General features: G+C 39.6%; 1 protein-coding gene across 5 annotated transcripts in view; it reads right to left on the minus strand.

Moving 5' to 3' along the window:
* Positions 1–24,567, minus strand: part of MYO1B (myosin IB) — a 165,463-nt gene that overhangs the window by 19,298 nt on the left and 121,598 nt on the right. For all 5 annotated transcript variants that reach the window (XM_045859193.1, XM_045859359.1, XM_045859445.1 and 2 more), the window contains 8 exons: positions 17,358–17,462; positions 15,285–15,347; positions 11,706–11,906; positions 10,109–10,335; positions 7,415–7,615; positions 5,661–5,754; positions 4,642–4,791; positions 968–1,036 (listed from right to left, as the gene is read on the minus strand). In XM_045859193.1, the coding sequence (XP_045715149.1) occupies positions 968–1,036; positions 4,642–4,791; positions 5,661–5,754; positions 7,415–7,615; positions 10,109–10,335; positions 11,706–11,906; positions 15,285–15,347; positions 17,358–17,462 (1,110 nt within the window). The remainder of the gene's footprint in view (positions 1–967; positions 1,037–4,641; positions 4,792–5,660; positions 5,755–7,414; positions 7,616–10,108; positions 10,336–11,705; positions 11,907–15,284; positions 15,348–17,357; positions 17,463–24,567) is intronic.

The raw sequence follows: 24,567 nt of genomic DNA on the forward strand, positions 1-24,567 counted from the left end.
CCTACACAAAGGTCACCTGATCGCACTGAACTCCTGGCCCAGGGCTCTTCCCTCTAAACAGAGCGGCTCTGGATTCAGCCCACTCCACAAGAGCTCCCAACAGGACAGTGGTCACAACAGGCCTTCCATGGTCTTTGACCCAGAACAGGGGTCAGTAAACTTTTTCTGCCAAAGGCCAGATGATAAGAATTTTTGGCTTTGCAGATCACGTGTTCTCTGTCACAACTAATCAACTCTGCTGCCGCCACACGAAAGTGGCCACCCACAAGATGCAAAATAAATGAGTGTGGTTGTGCAGCAATAAAACTTTACGTGTATGAACTCTGTATTCATATATGCACACATTTATTGAAATCTGTATTCATATAATTTTTATATGCCTCACTTAAAAATGCTTAAAAAATATAAAAACCAGTCAGTGTTAGCCTTCAGGCTATGTGAAAACAAAAGGTAGACTAAATCTGGTCTGTGGGCTCTATTTTGCTGACCTCCAAACCAAGCCTTGGCAGAAAGGACCTGCAGGCAGCCCACTGTGACGCTCCACTAGAATGGCAGGGCCCAGGATCTGCTGACCTGACGGTGCAGCCTGAAAGATGATTACCGGGAAGGGCGCAGAGGCGCTGGGCCGGGAGAGCTGAGGGCGGGCACAGCTCACAGGTATGGGGGCAACAGTGTGAGACAGTCGTCCGGACTACAGCTTCCCTCACACACTGGGCAGGAGGATATTGAAATCATGTACAGAATTACTTCAAGGACTTCCTGCTCGGAGAACAAAGCTCTTGAAAAGTCAGTTAGAAGGAAGCAGCCAAGACATGGTCCACAATATTTATTCTTTCCACCTGAGACTGTTTACAGAGTAGGCAGGAGACAAGGAGCTCCCCACTGCAGGGGGAATCTAAAGACATCGTCTTTTGTGAAGAACCTGAAAACCCCAAATAAATAAGGCTGTGGAGTCTTGTAAACTCACCTTCCACCCCCGGATGTAAGACTGAATCACCAAAGCAGAACTCTTTATCTGCTGATACCTCTTTTGTTGCTGTAGGGTGAAAGGGGAAAACATTAGCAATTCCATTTACTTATCCGAAACACATACAGGGGTGGGCAAAAGTAGGTTTACAGTTGTGAGTACAGAAGCACGGTCTGTTCTTGTATCATCAATGATTAATTATTGTACTATTTGTGTTGCAACTGTAAATCTACTTTTGCCCACCCTATATACGGCAAAGATTGGGAAAGAGTATTTTGCTTACTTAGTGCAATTACTGCTGATCACCCCTTTTCCTCCCAGAAAGCAGAATGTAAAGACACCAAAATATCAGACAATTCAAAATCATCACATTCACACCTCGTTTCATTGCACTTTCTTTAAATGCTCTTCACAGATACTGTATTTTCATCAACATGGAGGCAAGACCCTCCACCAGCAAAAAGATTGGGACTAGCTGAAGGCTCAGATGATGGGCAGCATGTTTTAGCAATGAAGTATTTCCTAATCAAGGTATGTACATTTTTTTAGACATAATGCCATTGCATAATTAACAGACTATAGTGTAGTGTAAGCAAAACTTCACACGCACTGGTAAACCAGCTCACTTTATTGCAATACTGGCTTCACTGTGGCAGTTTGGAACCAACCCTGCAATATCCCTGAGGTGTGCCTGTGTGGTTAATCCACAGTATGCTTTAAGGATGCTAAGTGTAATTAAATCATTTCTAAATGGCTCAGGACCCACCATCATTAACCTCTTTTTTTTCTATTACACTGTTATACCATAACAGGTCCAATACACAGCCGATGCTCCGTCAACACACACTGAATGAACACACTGAGTTTCTGTATCTGTTTCTGCAAACATCCCTGGTTCCTTTTAGGTTTTCTGCTTTCACTCTGCCTCAAGCTGGGAAATCAGCTAGCAAATTTAAGTAAATGTCTATCAATCGACTCAACTTTATTGATTGAGCTTCTACTCTGTACAAAGTCCTTTAATAGAACCAGGAGGATATAAACATGAATCTGACCCCACTCCTGCGCTCAAGAACTCGCAGTGGACACAAGGCAGCAGTGTGAAATGCAGTGTCCTGGGAGAGACAGAGCCAGGCTCAGATGCCTGGGGGTTACTTCTAGCTGGGGAAGGCTAAAGGCCCAGGAAGGCTCCAAGCAGAAGGCTCGAGGCCAAGCACTGTTTCAGCAAACTCAATGCCCAGAGGCCTTTCTAACTTCCAGGGCTGATGCCTCAGAAGAGTGGAAGCCGCTGGAACCCATCTCAAGAAAAGTGAGTTCTTACTGTACAGTGTAGAATATTCAGGGGAACATGGGCACGTGCCATGGAATTTCACAGCTTTTCAACACACTAAAGTCACGTTGTGACTCCTTCACTTTGGAAATGCTAGACAGCTCAGCTCCCTTTCTCTGAGGGGGAAGAGACTCTAAGCTACATTTTGGAACAGCAGAGATCGTGGGGTGACACTATCAACACAGGAGAACAGAAGACGATGATGCCAGAGAGAAGGGCAAAGAGAACCCAGAACAAGTCACTAACTACCTTCTCTGGACCTCGGTCTCCTCATCTGTCAAATGAGAGCTGGAAAATCTCTAAGACTCCCCACTGAGTAATATTCCATGGCTGTAGGGACAAATTATACCTGTAACACTTCACTGTCATTTCTGATGTCTGTTTGGTACTCCCATTTTTTTTTAATTCCTAAATGGCTTGAAAATAACTTAATCTCACTTTAAAACATCATGGAACTTCAAGGGAACTATGAAATATCACCAACTATGGATTTTAAAAGAATCAGTAACTGAAAATGGGCTTTTAAGATATCTTTGAGTTATCTATCTGAGGGGAAATATGAAGTCACTCACTGGCTTAGAAAACATGGTAGTTAACTGGTTGAGGCACTTAGTTCAAATTCTGAAACCAATACAGCACTAGAGCAAAATTAGTACTTTCTCTAAAAATTGAGTTATTATTTTTCATCCTACAAATTAATATTGCTTGTAACTTTCACCATCATGAATTAATGACACATATGGTGACCTCCTGCCCCCCTCAAAATACAAAAGCTCTATATGCAAATAGCACTTGCTATTCTTGGTTCTTTGCTTTGGCTGTTTCTTCTCATCCTTCAGATGAAATGGTCCCTCTCAGCAGGTCATCCTTGACCCATCCTACCTAAAGTTATATCCTGGATACCTATTATTCTTTATCTTAGTTTCCTACTTCCTTCTTAGCACTCTTACCACAATTTGTAATCACTGACATTATTTGTTTGCTTAAATGCATCTGTCCCTCACTAAATATAAACTCTGGCAGGTCAGAAATCAGGTTGTCTTGTTCACCTTGCTATGACCAGAGCCTGCAGAGTAAGTGTCTCAAAGTGTTTATAGAATTCAAGATAGATGAATTCAGTATACTTCCAAACTGGGTGTTCTTAATAATCTCAAAATAAGAAATGATAAAAAGAGTTCCTTGAAGTCTGGTTACTTATTGGTTTCCCTTTGTTAGGGAGAGTGAAAACAGAGCATCATGAACCTGCAGGAGAGCCAGATGCCACTGCCACATGCAGCAAGGTGTGGTGACAACAGTCCTCTGTGCCTTTGCAGAATACATATGAATGAATCTATCATTAACATGGCCAGATAGGTTCATACCTTAACCCTTGTATTGTTGGTTATACTCTTTTAACTAGAGGAAGCAATTTTAAAGACACACTTCTAAAAGCTCAAGCAAATTTTCTTTTGTTTCATCATTTAAGAAGCTCATTAATTTCTGAAACTGGGAAATAATACACTAAAATGTATTACATGAACACAGGTCAACGTAAATTATGTCCTGATTATACACTACCTTATACCAAACCTTTCTATGGCTGAAAAAGAGGAAGGATAACCCTAAAGGAGATTTGACTGCAAATTTAATTCATTTCCCAACTTATCCTTTAGTGAGAAAGCAGAGTGGGAAAGCATTTGGAAAAATTCCTTTTGTGAGGATGCAACCCAAGTTCAAGCTAGCCTAGAGACAGCCCTTGGGGATGCCCTCACACCTGTGGTATAACTCCAACAAAGCATCTACTAATATAATCAAATGAGAAAGGAAATTCCAAATCAATTATGTAGACTTACTTTATTATTCAATCTTTTTCCACAGTTAATAGGGCCAAGTATCTGAAGACTAAAGGAAATCCAACCTTTTAAACAAACCCCAAATTCTACTAAAATGTGGCCTTAGCTTTCTGGAATTAAAGCCATTTTCAGTGCTGCTACAATAAATGGAGAACAAGGCATTATTTTGAAAAACTGACCCCCACCACATTGTCAAAGGGATAGGGGACCTGGCCTCTTTTTGTCCAATGACCAAATTTAAGATGTTGACTTCTCGCTGCACCTGCATCGGTGGAAGGCAGTGTGATATACTGAACTTGAGCTCTGAACACGAACTGCATTCAAACCCTACCTCTGCCACTTAGTTGCTATGTAACTGCGGGCTCATGCCTTAGTCTTCTCATCTTTAAAAAGGATCCATAAGAGCACTCATTTCACCCAGTTGTTGGAAGAATGAAGTATGTAAAGATGACATACACAGTAAGTGCGTAACAAATATTCACGAGCACTGCTATTAGCAGTGCCAGGGGACTTACGGCGTATCTCCTGTACCAGGCAGCAATCACGATTTGGCTTTTTCTCATCAGCAGGAAGTGTGTGCGGCACTTCCACCCCCGGTAGATCTTCTGAATGAGAGTGGCCAGGTCCTCCAGCCTTTGCTTCCTCAGGTCTTCTAATTTGAATAACTAAAACAAAAAAATATAGATGGGTTTATCAAAAATCCACCAAACACTCATGACATAGAATATCTCAGGAGGTAAGATGTCATGTGTGATGCTGGAGTCAGCCACATTGAGAAAAAATATGAACAATTGTCCTTATTATCTAAAACATGGAAAATAGCCCATATGAAACTATTTGGATGAATTCACACAAAATTCACAGTTTACAGTCTGGTGATTCAGCATTTTGACAAATGGGACAAGGGCTGAACTCAGCTTACGTTTATCTTCACACCACTGACGAGGATGCTATTGTTAATGAAAAAAGAGAAGCTGGCAAAGTTTCTCTGAAACAATTTAAACACTTCCCAAATTTTCTTTAAATTTCCAAATTACCAATCAACTGCCATACCAATTATATTTCATTCTAGTCTATTCATTTGTAAAAAAAAAACTCCCTTGGAATTCTACTAAACAGAACCTTAAGTGTTCTTTTTAACTTCAAAAAATTTGAATTTGAGTTTCTTCACATACTTCTAAACAATAGGGCTGTCTGTCCTTAAATTATTCTATCATTCAGATATTACAAATACAGACTGAGTTTACTGCCAATTCCTATGAATTAGAGATATTTTTGTTGTTTATTTATAAAGTTTCTTTATGATTTCTTTTTTGTACAACCTAGTGGATCAAAGAGTCTGACATTTCATCAAAAACACATACATTCTTCCATGACCCCTCACTTGCCCATTCTCTTCGACATCTGCAGATGAATACAAGATTGCAGCATTCCTGGACGCATTTTGGGTAAGGTTCTAAAGTTAAACAGCCTTCAGTAACTTGCTTATGTGATCATAACGTAAGTTGAGAGCGTAAAGGTTTTGATTACGTACTGTTCTTGGGTTTCGGATGAATATCTTTGATCTACCAAAGGAATACTCTTCCATCGGAATCTCTAATTCATTAAACAGAACTTCCACACCAGCCCTATAAAAACCAGTAAGAACAATGAGTTTTCTGAGTTACAAAATCAGTTTATCTTATCTTAAATCATGACATCAGATTCTTAGTGGTACAAAAAATTGGTTTCATTTCCAAGTATAATTGCTCTTTCAGTAAGCATTCTTCTATCAAATAATTAAGACGGAGTTCCACAAAATCCAGACCAAATCCAGTAAATGCTAAAAAAAAAAAAAAAAAAAAAGCAAATTTGGGTTCAGAACTCTATCTCCTAAGAAAATGTGGTATCAAAGCCAATTTCTTGGTTTCATTAGCAGAGGCAATACTTGTATCAAATGTAACCATTAAGGATGGACCAACACGGGCCAGGGGTGTGTGTGAGAAACTCAGATCTATTCTGAACTTACTCAGTTAATTCTTAAAGACATTTTAAGCACCGCTTCTGCCTATCAGTGTGTGAACAAAGCCCGAGAGAGAGTGCTAAGTGCGACCCCAATGGCCTGGAGCCGGCTCTGACCTCTGTGTCCTGGACCCTGGTTTCAACATCAGTCTTTGAAACTCAGCTTCACCCCACCAACCTGGGGACCAAGTGTCATGCAGGAATCAAATACCTGTTTTGTGTATTAGGATACACATTGACCAAAATATCCTAGAAATTACTAGTGAGAACTGAAACAGTACCAAGATCCCACATTACTTGGGTGTTAAATTATACAGCAGAGACCATGCCCTATGCCTGGAGTTTATCTTCTTGTAATACAGGGTGAGTGTCTAACACTGTTGATGTTCCTGGGAAAGGCCAGGTCCAGTGAGACTATAAAGGCAACACTAGTATAGAGAAATGACAATCCCCAAGGTCCTGCCTGGGCCTGTAAAAGTGGCTCACTGGCCTCCCTGGAGAAGTCGGAAGAGTGTCTACAGCATGCAGAAAAGGGGCAAATTCTCTGACTGGTAAAAGCAGAAGAAAGGTCACTACGTAGGCAAGGCCTGGTCTCTCCTTGCCAGCGACCACCTCCCCTCCCCGCTGCCTCACCACACACAGGTTCTGCATGAGGAGAGCTGCAGTGGCTGCCCCATGGAATGGGCCTGCAAAGGTGCAGCGCTCTGTCTGGGACTTGGTGGGGGAGTGCAATTCAGGGCAGGTGAGCTGAAGGCCATGTGACCCCAGGTTCTACCATATTCTCCTATCCAGCTTTGCCAGCAATAACACTGACACTCTGGACCATATCTGCTCCTGTATCGGCTTCTCAATGGGTAGAAAATGGGACCCTCAGCACCACCCACGACTCTGTCTGGGGTTAATTCCCCCAAGAGCGGGGAGTGGGAAGCTGAGAGAAAGGCAAAGAGCTAAGAGCAGTGATCAACACGCCCCTCTAACGGTTCCCTTTTATGATTCTACACAAGCACACTTAACAATTATAAAGCCCTGCTGTCTTACCATAGCATATTTTAAAAACTATTGCATACAAAAGTTTCAAATGTGAATTTGATGAGCTCCATTTTGACCTTGAAGAAAACTGAGACTTCTATAATTAATTACAAATTAGCACAAAATGATGTCCTGGTGGAAGAGGGTGCAAAACATCCAACTTTTCACAGAACTGTTTTGTCTAAGAGCATGTGACAAAAACATGTTATTTGTATGCTTTAAAACTGCATGATTAAATACGATCCATGAATTTCTTACCTTGCTGGTCCTTTCCAATGGGGCCATGTTTGTTTACAAAGCATTTTGTATCTTTCCAGGCAAGGCTCATAGGCCTGCCGGAAGGCGTAGCCGGCCCTCCTCACACGGACGTTCTCCAGCAGGCCCAGGTACCTGATCTGATGGCAGACGAGGGCCTCGTTGAAGATGTGGGCTGCTTTTTTATCATTCGGTTTGATACACCTGAATGGTCACAAAGATTTCAGGTTCTAAACTCTATCTCTTACCGATAACCATATGTCCGTGTTTTGCTAAGTATCATACCTAATTATTTCATGGTGAGATAATTATTTATTTTTCTTGGGAAACCTAGTCATTTCTTTTGAAATTATTTCAAATCATTTTACCAAAACCTAAAAATTAAGATACTACAGACACAGCAATAAAAAATAAACCCTAATACAGTAACATGGATGAGCATCCTTTGTTGAGTGAAAGAAATCTGACATAAAAGAGTGCATATTTTATGATTCCATTTCTATGAAGTTCAAGCAAAACTATATGAAGTTCAAACAAAATTACTCCATGACCTGAAATCAGTGCTGCTGTTACCTTTGAGGTAGGATAAGATTGGAGACTGATGGGGAAGGGGCAGAGGGGAACCTTCTGGGATAATGGAACTGTTTTATTCCTTGGTCTGGGTGGGTTATACAGGTATACACATATGTAAAAATTCAACAAGTTGTACAATTAAAATTCATGTACTTTACCAGTATTTTATGCATATCTATACCTCAATGAAAAGATTAAAAACATGGTTGTCTCTATACCCCTACATTTCCTTCCTTTTCAATGGGGTACTTTGCTACCCAAGGGAAAACTACATTTCCCAGCCTCCTTTTTTAAGTGGGTGTGGCCATGTGACCAAAAATCTGGCCACTAGGATCAGAGTGGAAATAATGTGTGCCACTTTTGGGTATGCCCTTAATAGGAAGGACTTGTTCTCCCCTTGTCCTTCTGCTAAATGCTGGCTGGGAATGGAAACATGGAGAAGAGCCACCTCGGACCACGTGGATGAGGAAACCTCCTGGGAAGTTCACAGTCATAGACAGAAGCAGCTGATCTGTAAGCTCTAGAGTCCTTCTACATAGAAGTTATGTAAGAAATAAATGTCAGTCTCGGATCTTGTTGTAGCAATCTCTGTATTCTAATTGGTATATTGATAGACATTTATGGTTATATAAAATAAACTCCACACACATATATAGCACGTGGACAATTAAATCTTGCCTGGTGTTTTTCATGTTTTTCCTTTTACATTTATAAAAATAATTCGTACTCTTTGTCTTAAGGCTAGACAAACAGATCAACGGAACAGATGAGTGAGTCTGAATCTCGACTCCTGCACGTACATTCAGTTGATTTTCAATAAATTCCTTACAACAACTGAATGAAAAAATTAAGAGATTTTTTACTTTTCAATACAAAGTACCACAGCAACAGGATATCAATATGCAAAGATATAGAGCTCAGTATGAAATCTGAAACTATAAAGATGCTAGGAAAAAATATAATATATTTACAACCCTGGAGTTTATTAGGATATTTTAGAGATACATTAAAACCACTAAAAGAAAAGGGGAATGAAGGAACTTTCTGGGGTCACAAAATATTGTCTTGACCTGGGTGGTGGTTACCAACCTGTATACAATGGTGAAGAAATAACTGAGTCATTAACCTAGGATCTGTGCATATCACTTCATGTAAATCATACTTAAATAAAATAGCATTTAAAAAAATTTTTTAAAGTGACATTGACTCGATTGAGAAAATCAGAAAAGAAACTGAGCATAAGTTTCCTGGTTATCTTTTTTTGAAGCTACAATTTTTACCTAACTAATATGTTGTAACCTGAACATAATCAAACCAAGGGATTTTGCTTATTTACATGTTACTAATATATTAGGTAACCAAGCCAAACACAAAAATGTTCTCCACGGTGGTCTCCTCATGGCCGACTTTTCGAGGACAACTGTAGAAGGGACATACGGGTGTCCGTGCGCTGTGTGAAATCTGACCCAGCAGGCACACACCTTCTGTTACCGAGTTCACCAAATACTCTACTCTCAGTTGGTCTGTACTGAACTGAGATCTGAGAGGCCCCAGAAGCAGAGAAAAGAGACTAGATGTTTTTTAAGAGCTATTTCTATTGCTCTGAGAAAAATTCAGGTTGTTTTAAAAATCAGTACTTCCTCTGGGCCTGTCACTGTCACAGGAAAAAACGCAGCACGCACTTCCTAGCACCAGAGTTACACTAAAGCCCCACTTGTTTTAATGCCGTAAGTTAGTATTAGAAAAAAAACTGAAATGAGTCCAACAAAAGTTTTATGTAAAACCCTAACCAAAAAGTGTTTATGTTTTGTTTCTAACTTATTAAAAATAAAAAATATTTTATTTAATATATTTAAATAACTTATTTATAAAAAACACAGAAACTTGAGAACCCCCTGACAACAACCCAATTTCATTAAGTATCTATTCCTATGCCCCGCCACACTCCCCCCGCTTTTAAAATTCGTTCTTTGGGAGGAGGAAGGGGCACTGTATTTTTTGATCCGTAAGTACTATAGTTACTCTCTGTTTGGGCTACATTCAGATTTAAGCAAACAGGAAAATGGCCTTCCTTGCAAGTGCCTTCACATTTGAACTGCCAGGAAATTTTTGTGCCAGAAATACCTAATGTAGTTGGGATTCTTGGTCTGCAGGTTTTTCATCAGCGTGGCCACGGAGGCCTTGAACTGTGAGCCCGCTGTAGGAGGCCTCTTCAGGTTGATCTTGGCAGGGTTCCCTTCAGGGAACAAAGACTTGATGAGGGTGTGGCCGGCCTTCCACATGGCTTGGGACAGGTCTCGGTAGAGGAGGTCATTGTTTTTGTCGACAAACCCTTCCACCTGGTACAGCACCTATGAGCAACAACTGAGACTCACCAACTGACACACTGAGTGACAGAACATCAAACAACTGTGAAAAGTATTCCAAGGCCACCTATATTGCAGTCTCCTCTTTTCCACCAAATCCCCAACACCTTAGTCACACTCTAATACCGAATTAGCCTCCAAGTTTAAATTCCATCTGTCCAAATCACAGAAGAGTTCAAAATAAATTCTATAACCATTCAAGATCTGCAAGAATAAACTCCAAAAATGTTATCATAACATTTTCAAAGGATTTTCTTTCTTTCTTTCTTTTTTCTTTTTCTGGTGTTTGAGCAAATTTTCAAGGTTTTACTTTTATTTTTCAGTTCACATGTGCCAATTCTAGTGTGTTTAGAAGTGGATGATAAGAAACAAAGTAGAGATGGCACTAAATTTTCACAGACATCCCAAGCCAGCAGCAAAATTGACCAGAAAATATCTTTTAACAACATAGGCTAATGAAGAAAATAAAGTAACAAGTTTCAATATTTTGAAATTACAGATAAGTCAGAGACCATATACTTTATTTTTACCAAATATAAATACACAAGAATTTTGTAACCTTTAAAGTTTGCAAGCTTATTTATAACAAAGGAGGCTTTAACTGCAATCAACAATCTTTTAGAATTCTAAAAATTAATGTATTGTCAAAACTGCTTTTAACATTATATTTATATATAAAACATAAAATTAATTCCCCCAAATATTAAGCAAATGAATAAGTATTTTTTAAAGTATTTATCCCAGTGTTATTTCAAAATCTAAATCTGAATTTTTTTTTTTTTTTGCTAAATGGTTTGTGCTTTTAAAACCTTATTATAACTCTGTAGAGACTTATTTTTAAGTCTTAATTTTTACTGGCAAATCCTCTTTATTAGTGTTCATAGATTTTTTTATAGGATAGTTTAGAGCTTGAAAATAATAAAATCAATTTTTAAAATACATTCAAACTGATTACGTTCACTGGCTTTCCTTTCAGCTATGAGCTTTAATAAGATATTGCTCAACATGGTACAGATTCTATTTCTATTGAACATTTACTGATTTTACTATTTGAAATTTTTTTAAATTTTTCAATGACAGTTGACATTCAATATTATATTAATTTCAGGTGTACGGCATAGTGGTTAGACATCTATGCATATAACTTAGGAAGCGATCTCCCACTAAGTCTAGCATCCATCTGACGCCATACGTGGCTACTACAATGTCACTGACTATACTCCCTTGATTTCTACCATTTTAGCTGCTCATTTTACCCTCACAAGTTGGCAATGGTCAGAATGTCAACTCTGAGGCAGTCTCCAAAAGGGAGTAAGTGCAGGCCTACTGGGTGGGAGCTCGCAGCGACCCCATACCTTGCCAGCATAATGCTGAATTCTGAAGCAGCTGTGAGGCAGGGACGTGTCATTGAGAAAGCGGGAGCACTTGCTCATCCTGCTCTCAAAGTGCTGGTGGGTGGCGCAGACTTGGTTCAGCTTTTCTAAGAAGGTCTCATCGGTGACTGTGCCAGGCCTCAAGCACTCCTCGTCCAGCATGGCCAGGATTCCATTTGTGTTCTGGGAGAAAGGAAATAAAAAAGGTTTCCTTCCTTCCTCACTGTATTGTGTTAACAATTAGTCCTGATTATACCATCCAACACAATCAACTTAGCCGCAAGAAAATTCCATTCACTTATAACAAAAAGCAAAGAAACAAAACAAGTAACAAATGTCACAGAAGTCTGCCCTCTTCCCAAGTGTCCCAGGTGCATGCATGCATGCGTGTGTGTGTGTGTGTGTGTGTATGTGAGAGAGAGACACTGTATCAGCCTCACCCCGTCCCCACACTGCTCCCCCCACAGAACAGGTTTTAGGAGTCACCTTAGCCACTGTCACTGGCTAATGACTGAAATTCATATTGTTAGAAAAAGGCAATTTAGACCTCAAAGGCTCAAAAACAAAGATGAAACTAATGTGACAATATAGTCTCTATAACATGTGGTCATAAATCAGAAAGCATGGTCCTCTAAGGCCATTATTTGATTCATAGTTCAAGAAGGTAATTGGTGTCAGATGTTTCCAAATGGTCCCTGTGTTCAAAACAAAGTTTACATTCTAGGAAAAAAATGTGAGTTCTGATGCTGCTTTTAATAATTGATGCAATCAAGCTGCGTTTCAAGAATATTGGTTTAGAATAAAATTCTGCCTCCATATAGAATTTCAAAATGGATGTTAAACATGAGTGAGCATTTGTTGTGCATCAGACCCTGTGATCACATTTATCCCAAGAGTAGTCAGCTCCATTAAACTGAATCAAAAATCAGGACTCTTCTATGTTGCTACATAAAGTCAGCTGTTCCTTCCATATGTCCGTATGTATACACTCCAGGAGGACAATCCACTCCACTGAGCACTGATCCCACCCACTTCCGACAGGGGAAGTCCCCGCTGGTCTCCCCTCCTCCTCACAAGGCCATAACATCCTCTGACCAGCATTTATTCAATCCATACAAAACCCCAGGGAGGTGTAGACTTTCAGGAATCAAGTGTGTTCATAACAGCATCAGCATAAACATTATTGTTAGGTGATACAGGAAGGAAACAGTTCCGGTTCGTACCCAGGCTCCTACGTGAACTCATAGGAGTTTCTTCCATCACAAGTGCAAGGGGAATTTTGGCTGAGAAAATCTAGTTAAATTAAGTGTACTACCACTGTTCTTCTCTGCCCTTCTTACACAGAAATAATTAAGTGATGTTATATTCACGAGGGAAAAACGTGCTGGTCATGACTTCCAAAAGTTAAACTTCCCACAGCAAATTACCTTGGTCACAATGTTACCAGAAAAAACGTTCAGAAAAGTCTACAGGTTTTCTGGATTTTAGACTAGAGTTCTGAATTGTTTAGAAGGATGTTAGTATTCACATTCCCACATTGCTCAGATTTTCTAAACAATGCTTACTCTTCAACTGGAAACTAGTGATGTTTTAGAATGTTGTTTTTAATGTTCAATTTAATCAATGATACATCTTTCACAAATTACTGAGAGAAGAAATACTGGTGACTTACATAATTTCTAAAAGGACTTGTTAAAGATGAGTAGAAGTGATTGCTGGACACTTAGAGCCCACAGTCACACTCCCGAAACCCAGCACTCACCTACTACTCACCGAGAAGGCTGTAGGACAATAAATGTTATGGATTGTTTCAATTACTTTGTTAGCAAGGCTGGGATTGTTAGTAATCCTAAGCCTAAAACAACAGTTTCTAGGTTTTCACAAACATCGGTTTTCTGCAATCAATTCATTTACAGTAAACCACAGACTGTAATGCAAAAACAAAAATCTTAGAGTCAGAAAGCTTACTAAAAATTATCCAGGAACTTTTCACACGTCAAGCCCTTTCCCATTCATACACACATATCTGAGTCACCCGAGAAGCCCCACAGCCCGCGGCCACCTGCGAAGTCACACACACAACATCCCCTGAACGTGCTCTGAGCCGCGCTGGCTCTGCACCTGGACTGCTCTCGGTGTCCTACTTAACTCAGCTCCTGAGCTGGTCTCTTTATCCTTTAAGAGCATGTTTTTTAAAAAAAAATTAATAAATTTTTTTTCCAGTTTGACCTATAATTGACATATAACATTAAGTTTAAGGTGTATGACTTATCGATTTGATAACAGTATTGTTAACTATGGTCAACATGCTGTACATTACATCCTGGAACTTAACCCTTTTATAACTGGAAGTTTATGCCCTTTGACCCACATTCCCTATTTCCTCCCTCGGCCCTGGCAGCCACCACTGTACTCTGTTTGTATGAGTTTGGCTTTTTAGATTCCAAGTATTAATGACATCACCCAGTATTTCTCTCTTTCTCTCTCTGGCTTATCTCACTTAGCACAATGTCCTCAAGGTCTGGCCATGTGGTTGTAAATGGCATGATTTCCTCTTTTTCTCATGGCTGAATAATATCCATATATTTATATCACATCTTCTTTAACTTCTCATCTGTAAATGAAGACTTAGACTGTTTCCAGATCTTGGCCATTATAAATAATGCTGCAGTGAACATGGAATGCAGATATCTCTTCAAGATCCTGATTACATTTCCTTTGGCTATAAACCCAGAAGTGGCACTGTGGAATTGTATGATTGTTTTACTTCTGCTTTTTTGAGGAAACTCCATAGTGTTTTCCATAGCAGCTGCACCATTTACATTCTCAGCAACAGTGCACAGGGGTTCCCTTTTCTCCACATCCTCATTGAAAATTATCTTTTCGGTAATAACCATGGAACAGTAGGTTAAGAAGTTGCTAGAGTTTTCGAAAGGAAATAGATATTTTGATTTGGCAAAAACCTTTATGGTTGCTCCGAGCCTCCCCTGACCAGTGTTCACATGTACCCAGGAGCCATGGACTGGACCTGGGCTCCGGACACACAAGAAAGGCTGGCGAGTCTCAGGGCACAGCGTGTGGCATCATCACGGTACGTGGACATCATGAATGGGCTCTGTGATATGGCAATGGGACGAGCACAACAGAGGTGTCAAACTCATTTTCACTGGGGGCCAAATCAGCCTCCAAGTTGCCTTCAAAGGGCTGAAATAATTTTAGTGCTGTATAAATGTAACTACTCCTTACCTGTTAAGGAGCTGAAATTACACTCGGCCCTTTAAATGGGCGAGGCTGATACATCCCCCAGGGAAATGAGTTTGACACCCGGCACAGAGGATCCAGGCCAAGCACCAAAATGTCCAGCTGCCTACAGGTGTGTTCAAGAACTGTGTATCATGCCTCAGGGCTACAGCAATGTCTCCAGAACTGTAGTTCCCTGAAGAAAAGTGTTAAAATAGTGAAAATACTAAATAAAGCTTACCACAGAAAGCAGGGAGAGCATTTGCAAATAGGGAATTATATTACTGAGAAATTCTTCAGAAAACTGTACCTAATACTCACATTTTCTATTAGGTCACAGATAATGGCATTATTGAAGTAGTCAATGTGAGTCCATTCTATGTCCTGAAAACAAAACAGAACAAAATCAGATTCCATATAATAACACCACAACGCTGCCAGACATCAAATCAAATCACCTTTGTCCATCTTACTGTATTTCACTTCCTTTCTGAACATTTCCTTTATAAAGTCAGTGCTGCAAATATGTCATCTTCCAGGCCCCCAAACTTTCTAAGGGCAGAGTCCACCACGGACATGACCTGATTGAAATGAACACCCTTGACCTGTTCTGAGACGGCCTCTCATTCCACTCTCCCATCTGTGGCGATTTCCCATGCACTTCCCTGGCCCTGAGCCAAACATGTACTCCACAGGCCCTTGGGTCAATATTACTTTGTGTATGTTTACAATGTTTATGAGGACATAAGTCAGAACTTGATCCCAAGAATCTAAGGCCTAGATTTTTCTGGTTTTAATTTGTAATCACAAGGAAAAAAATTAATTTTAGAGTCAGTCTAAAATGTTGTAGGGCAGTTAGCTATTTCACGTGCAAAAACAGTTCCGTGCTAAACCAAAATATTTTCAACCTAAGGAAAGACACAAGACCCTATGTTCTGGTTGTGATGCTCACTACAAAGCCAAATCTGAGGCCCAATGTAATCATTCTGTATTTGCTTACATTCTGCCCCAAAGTGTAAACATTTATTTTTCTTCTAAGGGGAAAAACATTAATTCATACAGCAAGCTGGGGATCTTCCTATATAGTCTTAGAAGTGTTTCAGACAATCTGTACAAACTGTTTTAAGTTATAGATCAAAGTTTGGACATTCTCTTTATGATGAGAAGACAGGAAGAGAATTAATCTGGCCTTTAGGATGTTTATGTTACCAAAAGGTGTCAGACAAGTATACAAGTTTCTAAAGCATTATGACCATTCTAAAAGAAAAATAAAATATTTATGAGTTAGCTTTCAAGTAAATGGGTTATTTTACTAAGTCACTGGGGATTACAATCACATTAGAAAAATCTATATTGAGAAACCAAAAAAAAGAAGGATTTAGTGTCTTTAATAACTTAAGATGACACTATAAAAATGAAAAAATACATAATATCATTACTAAAATATTACAGCAAATAAGAGAAAAGGAAATAAAAATATAATAATTGCCTCTTATTTTTGAAATAATTTTACACTTAGATAAAGACTGACTATTTAAAAACAATGAAAGGCTGAAAACCAAGTGTGTGTTTTACAATTAAGGATAAAAGGACTTTGTAAAGGGACTTCTTATTTTTAAATTACATTAAGTGAGGCAGTGCATAGGTAGCACTAGTAACTACCTGGCATATAGTAAGCACTCAACAAATGTTACCTATTTTTTAATAAATTTTTAGAAAATCAATACTTTTCAACACTGAACAGCAATGGTAATTGTTTTGGTATACAATTATTGAAGTTTTGGCAAACACATAGTACCATGTAACTAGCACACAATCGGTCCCCAAATTTTCTTATTCCATCCCTCTGCAGTCACACTGTCTCATGCCCCCTAGCCCTGGCAACCACCGGCCTCTGCCGTTAGTGCCTGGCCTCTATAGCTTTGCCTTTTCTACAACAACTATCAATGGAATCATACGATAGGTAGCCTTTTGAGTCTGGCTTCTTTCACCTAACATAATGCATGCAATTCATTCATGTGTATCAATTGTTTGTTCTGTTTTATTACTGTGTCATATGCCCCCAAATGGATGTTCCAACAGTTGTTTGTCCACTCACTTCAGACTGTGCGTAACACAGTACCATTTCAAATCACTGCATTAAAATCCAGTACGACTCCAGTTGCTGAGCTGACATTTATTCAGTGCCTACTATGTGTCACACATGTTTCTGGGCACAGCAGCAAAGAAAATTCTAGATAGCTTAGATGTCATACCAAACAAAGGTTCAAAAGACACAATGTAGCAAAACTTAGATAAATCTGATTTTAGAGTCACATTTATACAGTCCTTGGAATCCAGAATTTATATTTTGAGTACAAAAGGAACATTTTTAAAACTATACATCAACATTACCTCCCGTATATACTCCTCCTGCTCTTCTTTAAGGGTAAGTTCAATGAAGATTTGCTGCAGCTTTTCATTACAGTAATTAATAATGAATTGCTCAAAGCTGTTGTCCTATATGGGAAAAAAATGGACCACGCCATTAGCTCCCCCGTAGCTTCCCCATAACATCCCTGTATGAAGATGTCCCCATAACAGTGACATCTGACATCTCAACCTGGGAGAGACGGCACACACGCTCCCTCAAACTCAACTGGAGCCCAGCACACGGCTCCTGCGACAGAGGCTTGCACGTCCAGGCACTCGAGGAATGGCTCACGAGGGAAGTGAACGAATGGAGTATGCACAAGGTGTGCAATCTTTGAAGGATGAAGATTTTTAATTGACAAAGAAGCACCCCACACATGGTAAAAAAAAAATAAAAATAAATACATTTTCCCCTGAAGGTTCAGAAGAAAAAAAAAACACTTAGAATCTCTATCACCCAGGTTCACCCAAGTGTCTCTTTGAAGCTCAAAGTCTTCCTGACCTGATCTCTTATCCCCCATCTTGAATTGATTAGTTTCATATTTATCTGTCTCAGGAGACTGCACATTTCTAAGGGCAAAGGTTGACTATACGCCTCTTGCTCACCAATGTATGCCCAGTACCTCGCACCCTGTAAGTACTCAACGTGTAGTTGATGAGCCCAGGAATGAAGGACATGCCTACAGAATAGAGACTTGCAGGAATCAGCACATCAAATCATCTCCCCAGTTAGAAACAATCTCTTCTCAGAAGGCTCACATACTTATTACTCATGACTCTCATGAGTAATAAATAAAGTAGTTTCTCCTTTATATTAGAGTCATCTCCTATGAAGTCTGAGGGAGGGTCCATGCCTAAATAATTTCTGAACAATCCACAGGGCTTACTGTACTATTGTACATACTGAGGGCAGAAAATGCACGTCTGTTGAATGAACACACTTCACCAAGAACCACATGGTCCACGAAGAGGCAGATCTGGTAATAAAACTAGTTATTTCCAACTTTATCCCTCCTTTTCGCAGAGAGAGAGATGGTGGCATTGGGAGCAAAGGATGGTATGACCCCACCACTGCTAAGCCTGACTGCTCTCTTAGTCCAGCCCTGGACTAAGGAATGAACTATGAGGGCCTGCATGTCACAGCAGAACTGAAGCTCACCCCACCCTGTGAATGCACAGAACTACTGACTTTCAAATCTCTCCATAAACAATAAAAGCAAAGATGTCATCGAGTTTTTTGAAACTTGATCTTTCCAAATCGACTTTGGTCCTACCTAGGACGAGTTTGAAAATGATACTTAAAAAGTGGCATCTGACCACATTCTTTCCTGGAAGTCAGCTAAGGACTTTTAATCATCAGTGATGAACCAGTTATTCAGAGGGAAATTTCTACCCTAAACCATAAATGACACACATATACTGCCACTGACCTATTTTTTTAACCCTCACCCGAGGATATGTTCATTGATTTTAGAGAAAGAGAAAGGGGGAGGGGATAGAGAGAGACATTTACACATTAACGTGGGAGAAATATTGATCAGTTGTCTCCCATATGCACCCCCGACTGGGGATCGAACCCACAACATTTTGGTGTGCAGGACAATGCTCCAACCAACTGAAACACCCTGCCAGGGCTCACTTACTAATCTTTGAGTGTTAAGTGTAGTCAAGGATGAAGTTGCTTTCCTTTTTAAATCCTGAAGGTTCTTACTAAAGGTCACATAGTATTAATGTTCAATACTTTCAACAAATATAGTATTAGGCACAAAGGCATTCCTCAGTACTCGGTTTCACATAAAAACTTTAAAAATCATGAGCTCTAATCCTCGGAGATTAACAATTTGGATTAGAAGCTAAAGTCAATCTGGTAGAGGTGTCTTATGATTATGATTATGATTACTATTATAATCAGTATAAGGACATTTCATATACAAAAGTCTGGTTTTCCTGACTTGGTAAAATATACCCTTATTAATACTGCCTCCACAAACAAAAAACGTTATAAATAAAATTAAAATATTAATGATTTATAAGAACAGATTTTTTTAAGAAAACAAATTCATGGAATAAATCCTTACCAGTAAATTAATAAGTCTGTGCTCATGGAGCTATTTTTTAAAAATATGCTAAATCTTCAAATGGCAACTACTGAGAAGAAGGAAGGGGAGGACAGCTAAGTGTTGTAGACACATTATGTGGCTATGAACAGCTTAAATAAAGTACACTGCAGGGACAGGACCATGAAATACGCACAAGCAGATTAGAAACCAGCAGCAAAGCTTCACAATTACAACACGACTTAAAGAGCAAGTTAGAGCTAAGCTAAATTTTAAAAAATCCCTGTATGAACTCTATGTTTTGCATCCACACAGTTAATCAATGGCCATTTACTGCAAAATTCACACAGCTGGGAAAGCTAGTAACACAGGAGCATGCAACAGACCATCACTGCAAACAGTTCATACTTACTGCATTCTGGTGCAAAAAGGGACAGATTACACAAAATGCAGTCAGTTCTTAATTTGTAATAAACTGCTAAGAGTAAACACTTCTTGATCGTTATTCACAGGTGCGAATGAAAGGTTTTATCATTTAGGCCACATTTCTGATTGGTATAACACTTTGAATCAAGACACATGTCCAATCAATTCAAAAGACAAGACCATAATACCTACATACGGTGTCTGAATTGTGGTTCTGCTGGGTGAGACCTCTTTGGGATAAAAATGATTTGATTAAAATAATGACACCATGTGACTTGCTTGAAGTCCTAAGACTTCAGAATCTAAAGCTTCTAATTCTATAGAAATTAACCAGAGAAAATAAAATGTGTGTGACACATCCACCCAAAGAGTCAGGGACAGAGGCAGCTGGCAAGTCACACAAAGAGTGAAGAGGTTCGGCAAGATCCAAAGCACCCCCGCTTGCCCACCACTGCGACCAGCCCCTGTACCACACGTGAATGTCTCCCCCTCAAACACACACAGGGCGGTGAGGAGGGTGTTCTGGAGATGGCCAAAGAACAAAAACTTGACTCTCTGACCTTATCCTCTTGCTTAAAGAATAAAAACAAGAGGAGAACGGCACAATCATCAAGGCAGAAACCAGCGTATGGTGCTTTCCCATAGAAATATCTCCGCATTTGTTGCACACATACCTCACCGCCTCCAAAACACGCTGTGAAGCGCCAGGGCAATCATTATTGCTGAAAATGAAGGCAATCAAATTTCTTGTGATCTAAGTTTAAGTTGTTGACATTGTCCAAATTTGAGGGGGGTCAAGGAGACTTCACAAATCCTTAAAAATAACTTGTAAAAATGTATAATTGGCAGAGAATTAAGGAACAGCCTGGTAACAGTTTACATAGTTGAAACTTGTACAGGTCTAATGCAGTTCTTCATGTATACTGGCATTAAACATCCTCAGGTATTCCTTTAAAAAAAGTAGTAAAACTGTGTCGCATGAACAGGAGGGCTCCAAAGCAACTTGATATTTGGAAACATTCTTGTGTTTTCAAGAACTGTGGGGGTGGCCCTCAATCCCTGTGCCGGGTGGGCATTCCATCCCACGGGTCAGTCAGTCCCATGAATCAAAGCTTCCAAAGGAGGAAGTGGGCAGGAGCTCACTCCCATGGATGACTCAACTCCTCTCCCCCTGTAGTTAGCTACCCATGCTCTGTGCATGGAATTTTTCTCCACTGCTAACCCACATTTATCCCTAAAGATTGAGCGAAAAAACTAAAACTATTGGGAACACCTTCAAACAACTACATTCAGACTTTTCCATTGTACAAGCCCTTTGAAAGAAGCTGAGGATGAACCCCACCCCCACCAAACAGCCCCGGGAAACACAGGTAGCAGCGAGGTCGAGGGGCCCCACTCTGTTTTACACTGGATTTACCAAGAGCGGGTGAAGGTGGTAATCTTCAGAAGTATATATAGTACAACAACATTTTAAACTCTAGGGCTTCTTTTAAGAATTCCAGAATTTGAGTCCACCCTTTCAACATGAAAGAAACAGAAAATCACACTCCCAGGACAGTGCATAACTAAGTTTACACTCACAAGGACCGGTTATAAACTTTCCACTGGAAATAATTTTTAAAGATGGATCAAAAATATCAGCCTGTTACTACCTTTCTATGTCCTCAGTAACAGAAGAGGCCATGATATCTGATAGTGAAGAGGCAGAAATTTAAATCTTGTCCTCCTTAGAAACGTAAACCCTGAAAGGACAATGTAAAATAAAGGAGACAGCCCTGCCACATCTGCTGTTAGGACGGTGGGACTGGAAGGATCTTGCAAGTGAATGTTATGTGTAGGAAATGGGAGAGCAGTTCAAACACAAAGACTAAGACTTATTCAAGCAAAAAGTACTATTAATTACAGGTTTAATAGATATTTCTTACAGTTCAACACTCTCATCTGAGGTCAAATTTTGGGTATATCAAGTTGGGCAGGGGTTCTCTATTTCACGAACAATGAAGTCTCTTGTGTAATATATAAAAGTTCATTTATATGTAAGTGATAAAACTTTGAGTGTAATATCACTGTTTTGGAGGAGCTGGGCTGTATTACTGCTTTAAAATGTGCTGTTGGTTCTGGCAAAGATTTAATGTATACTGTCCTTTTCAGGCATTTACAAAATTGAACGACTGGCTAACACTGTAGAAAACTTCCCTTTAAATATAGTATAGCATTTTTCTTCCTGATACATATTCAAATAGAGTCAATTTTAAGAAAAACAGCATTACAATGCTCTTCTTAAATATTTTTAAATAGGCTTTGATTTAAGAAGTCAAAGCAAGAGTAATAATGAAAACTGGAACAGAAGGTGTTGTTTGTAACCAGAATCAATTTTCTTTTGAAAACAGTTTAGGAAATTAACCCTATAATCATGAAATGAACTTCCCAGGTTACACTGTTGCCCAACTCTCAGGTGGTTTCCCTGGGAACCGTCACTGCAGGTAGCCTTTCACATCCCTACTGCACACGGGCCCCTTTCAGTGAGGGCCTAAGAGCCAATGAAAAAGGAATGCCTGCTTCAAAACGACTAGCACTTTGTGTGCGTGAAACCAGCTCAACTGTGTGAAGAGTGAAATATTCAGCCACTACAGTAATTTCCCCATTAAACTACCTGTCCATTTTAATACCTATCAGACAAGTACTTAGAAAAAAGCTGAATCAATTTAGTTCACTCAACACTGCTTTGAATTTAATTTCATCATTTTAAAGAATAGCATTTGCTATTTTATAGAGGTGCTATAAATAGTTTTCACAGATCAAAGGCCCCAGTTCAGTTATAAAAACATGGGTTCAGTTAAAAGAACATTTAGTTTGGATGTTCTTTCTACACACTTAATTGTGCAGAAAGAATTGGAGTATCTGGATTAGCATTTGCTTCCTTTACAAAACTGGACTTTTATGTTCTACCAGGGTTTATAGCTGGACTGTTCTCCTCTATGAATTTCAATTCACTTCACCTTATGTTTGGTGTCAGTATCTCACTAATCTGTTTCCCAAACTGACCTCAGATCACATGAGGCCAGCAAGGCTGAGCTATTCATTTGCTGGCACTGGAATGTTTGCAGTCAAATCATGTGTCATCATCCCATGGTTTAACGCATCAGTTTCCCTCTTCTGTTTAGAGAAGGACCAAGGTGAATGGAGGGTTTCCACCAGCTCAGCTGAAAAACGTGTTCATGGGAACAGTCAGTAGGGCCATGAGGCAGAATGAGAAAAACAATTTTTCTGGGCCTTTACAGTCCAGCTTTTAAAGTGATGCCCAGGGTGTCCTAAACTGCAGAACCTTTCATTCTTGCAGACCATTTTCACTGAACAAAGGCAGAATTTTTTCTATTCTCTACCAGTTTATTCCACTCTGGGAGACAAAGATCAGAGACATTTTCATTTTTGCATTGAAATGGCTTCTGAGCACTCCTTCCTAAGTCATACTCTGAGCCCTCGTACTTTAGCTTGTGGTATTTTAAAGCTCCTTAAATTATCTGGCTTTCCAGTGTTGAACCCTGGGGCTCCCTGATGTTCATGTGCTCTGACTTTGCTGAGAATCCAGGAAAATGGAGGATGGCATCGGGATTATGTATGCGAATACATTACAAGAAAAAAAAACTTTCTAATTCTGTATCAAAGGGCACTTAAAAAATGCCCAACTAAATCTTTACTCTGACTTCCCCCAAACTAAATTTATTTATAAAATAAGTAATCAAGTTTTAAAAATCAAGATGTTTGGAAGATTAATCTGAGAAGATTTAGACAGGCAAATAAAGAGAACGATTAATTATAATGAAAAACAAATGTTAATTCTCTCAAGGAACTGGTAAAAAAATCAAAACATGTACTTGCTAAGAGAAAGAAATTAACTTCTAGTGATTTTATGGTCATGATAAGATTTCCCATAAACATGTGACTGGTTGGATTTGGCCTTGACTGAAATTCCTGTTTAAAAAGAATAAAAATGTAACCTGGTTGGTTTTAGGAATGGTATATACACACAGATTAGGTTTGGGTAGGATGAATTGTCGGTGAGGCTGGACATTGTACTAGGGCATTTCGTGCAGAGGTCAAACAGCAAGAACAGCACATTGGTCTGGAATTTACAGTTCACTCTGGAGATTCCTGTTTACATGAGCGATTGGCCTCAACTCTGCACTGGGGAATCAGCTGGGAGCTGTGTGACACTGCTGCTGGGCCCTGCACCCGAAGAGTCCGGTTGACTGGTCTGGGGTGCAGCCTGGACACCTGAATTTTCAAAAGCCGCCTCCCCCACCTCCCAGGTGCTTCCAACGTGCAGCTAAGTTTGAGAACTACTGAGTACTCCTCTGAAGAAAGGAGGAAGACCATTTAGAAACAGGCATTTTTATCAACTAAAGTCCCTAGTGTTACCGCAGTGAGAAAAATACTGATATAACTTGCCGAAGTCAACTGTGTTCAGGAAAATGGGCTTGGACAGAAACTTGAATTAACTGTAAGTGAAAAATATTCTTAGATTGCTAAAGGGCATATTTTGCTCAGTGCCAAGTTACAGGATGTTTCCACCCAGAACATCCAGGTCCTGGTCTCATTAGGTCTGAAGCAAACACACTTTTAAAAAGTAACCCTGCTTCCTGATTGGACTGTGCCCTCGGCCGGCAACAGACCCAGCACCTTGGGCTAAGAGAGTAGGCCCTACACAG

The sequence above is a fragment of the Phyllostomus hastatus genome, unplaced genomic scaffold, assembly GCF_019186645.2.
Source record: "Phyllostomus hastatus isolate PE091 unplaced genomic scaffold, TTU_PhHast_1.1 phas_contig_1, whole genome shotgun sequence".
NCBI lineage: Eukaryota > Metazoa > Chordata > Mammalia > Chiroptera > Phyllostomidae > Phyllostomus > Phyllostomus hastatus.